The sequence below is a fragment of the Sinocyclocheilus anshuiensis genome, unplaced genomic scaffold, assembly GCF_001515605.1.
Source record: "Sinocyclocheilus anshuiensis isolate Anshui unplaced genomic scaffold, SAMN03320099.WGS_v1.1 scaffold949, whole genome shotgun sequence".
Lineage (NCBI taxonomy): Eukaryota > Metazoa > Chordata > Actinopteri > Cypriniformes > Cyprinidae > Sinocyclocheilus > Sinocyclocheilus anshuiensis.
The window spans coordinates 759,054-762,003 of record NW_015554135.1 but is presented as its reverse complement, the minus strand read 5'-3'; the positions used below and the strand labels follow the sequence as shown (position 1 = coordinate 762,003).

The 2,950-nt window shown below is 34.2% G+C and overlaps 1 protein-coding gene across 1 annotated transcript in view; it reads right to left on the bottom strand.

The window, feature by feature from the left end:
* Positions 1–2,950, bottom strand: part of LOC107670365 (ras and EF-hand domain-containing protein homolog) — a 24,190-nt gene that overhangs the window by 17,259 nt on the left and 3,981 nt on the right. The window contains exon 2 of the mRNA XM_016462935.1: positions 574–825. Within this exon, the coding sequence (XP_016318421.1) occupies positions 574–762 (189 nt within the window). The 5' untranslated portion in view covers positions 763–825. The remainder of the gene's footprint in view (positions 1–573; positions 826–2,950) is intronic.

Here is a 2,950-nt window from a genome sequence, read left to right as displayed (position 1 = left end):
AATAGTAATAAATAAATAAAATAATTACATAGTGATAAAATTCAGTCCCAAGGAGCAACTTTTAGATGATCAAATATTTTAGAGCTTAAAATAATTAGAAAAATATTTATTCACTATAGTAATTTTCATAAATTATTTTATTTTTATTCATAATTTGTTACTGAACATTACAATTTTAAAAAATCCTGATATTTTCAGGTTTTTCATGACAGTGGGAAGGAACTCTGGGGAATTCAAAAAGAATAGAGCTTCTGTACAGAAGCATGTTGTACTAACTTGAATTTTTCACAATAAATTGCCAATTAAATATTTAACAAACTACGCCTTTAATTGTTTTTTTTTTTTGGAAGTTAATTACTTAATTCAGATTACTGCTTGTCTTCTGTTGTAAGTAAACAATTTATAAGGGTTAGCAAACACAAATTAGCTCAATTAGCTCATGGTTTGTAGATGAAACAATGCCAGGAAAACCAGATGACTTGAGACATTTTGTGGGGTTTTCATTCATCTTTACCAATAAAACTCCAGGTCTAATGACAAATCACATGGACGTCCTTTTCCCAACATCCTTACCTGCATGTCCCGTCGTGTAATGAAGCCTTTGCCCTCGATGTCACAAATCTGGAAGAACTCTCTGGTCTTCTCAAGCACAGCACTGCAGTCACTGTCACTGGGTGTCCCCTGTCTGTTTTCTCCTCTCCGATGGGACGCCCGATCCACCTTGGAGCCACAGGTGCTGGAGAAAGACGCCATGCCGTCCATGTGTGTGTTTGTGTGTGCGTATGTATGTGTGTGTGAACTCCACTCTCCTCACATGGGTCAGCCCTTGACAGAAGAGAAGAGAGAACAAAGCTTTTGAGTAACACCACATCACATCCTCTTAGCAACCACCTCTTTAATTAGACAGCGAGAGCACTGAGAATGGTGCGGGAAAAGAAACCGCTTAAAAAATGTGTGGAAGATAGAGAAAGCATCAAGAGAATATTCAAAAAGGTTATTCGAGTACAGATGGTCATAAACTGTCCATTTTCTGAATTCAGAGAAAGCATCATCGCATTTACAGCCCATTACGTGTGTCAAACTGCCATCAATCCCTTTATTGACAGTTAATGATATTAAAGAGGGAAAACCACAGAGAGATCTGCTAGGGATAGGAATATATCCTACTGTTCAAAAGTTTGGAGTCATTAAAATCGTATATACTTATTTTTTAAAGAAATCAAATCTTTTGCTATTATTCCGCAAAAGTGCATCAAACTGATCAAAAGAAAAGCTTTCTATTCATCAAAGAATTGTAAAAAAAAAAGAAAAAAAGAGCATACTATAAGCACTGTTTTTATGCTTATATTTTTACGGTGGTCAGAGACTCATGATAAGTTATCTAGGTTCCATATTGAATTGATTGAATATTTGTTTTTTTCTGTCCTTTATTTTGAAATGCATAATATTATATTTTGGCAAAATGTGAATTTTACAAAAAAAAAAGTTTATTAGATATAAGTAAAGCTATATTTTACAAATATTAGAGGTAATTGCCTATTGTTTAATTTCAGTCTATTAATACTTTGAAGTAAATCATTTAAAGCACTAAAGTAAAGATATATTAAATAATATTTCTGTGCCTGTACAATGTACTTCTGTACTTGTAATGTATTTCTTTAGTATACTATACATATCTATTCTAGGGCTGTCAATTGATTATTATTTAATCGCTATTAATCGCATGATTGTCATGAGTTAACTCATGATTAATCGCAATTTAATCGCACATTTTTATCTGTTCTAAATGTACCTTAAATTAATACTTTTCAAGTTTTTAATACTCTAATCAACATGGGCATGGACAAATATGGATGCTTTATGCAAATGTATGTTTATTATTAGTGAAACCATACTCAACATAGAGCATGAAGACTAGACATGTTTCAAAGGTCATAGATGTTTTTCAAAAAACTTGTTCATGTGTATTAGACACATGAAAAAAGAACATAGAAATACCAGGTTCCCATTACTGCACTGAGCAATTTACTTACACAAGCCTGTTTACATTTTCACAGGACAGGGCAGCTCACTTCTTCTGAACATGCAAAATTTACATTTATTATTTATTATTAATCTCTGTGCCCGGCCCCACATACTGTATTTTGATGCAGCTAAATTCTCAACAAAACTGTTTTCTTTGATATGTTTTACTGTTTCTGTTGTTACCGAAACGCGACCCATTAAGAATACATAACCAGCTCTCCCTTCCAAGAAGTTTATCTGAACAAGAATCCTGATTTATAATCGAGCCGTCTTCTGATGAGATCAAATACACATAAGATAAAGACAATAGCTGTGCTGTGATTTCGGCTATACACTCTTAAAGGTGCTTCACGATGCCATAGAAGAACCTTTTTGTCTAAATGGTTCCATAAAGAACCTTTAACATCTGAAGAACCTTTCTGTTTCACAAAAGGTACTTTGTGGCGAAAGAAGGTTCTTCAGATTATAAAAAGATAAGAAAGAGATTGTTCTTTAAAGAACCTTTGACTGAATGGTTCTTTGTGGAACCAAAAATGGTTCTTCTACACAAAAGGTTCTTTGGGGCGAAAGAAGGTTCTTCAGATTATAAAAAGGTAAGAAAGAGATTGTTCTTTAAAGAACCTTTGACTGAATGGTTCTTTGTGGAACCAAAAATGGTTCTTCTTTGGCATCGCTTGAAGAACCTTTTGAAGCACCTTTATTTTTAAGAGTGATACTTGCATGTAAGATTAGAGAAGCGACATAATATCTGTTAACTGAAAGCGCATTGCTCCTCTCAGTCGCTTGCTGAACAGAGCAGACGCAGATAGAGGTGTGCACGCTGGGAAAGAGAGACCTCGCGCTCGAACGGCAGTCTCAGAAACTAAATAGGACTAAGGTTTAGGCAAACCCTAAAGATTTGTCGCTAGGCGTTTTTTTTTTTTTT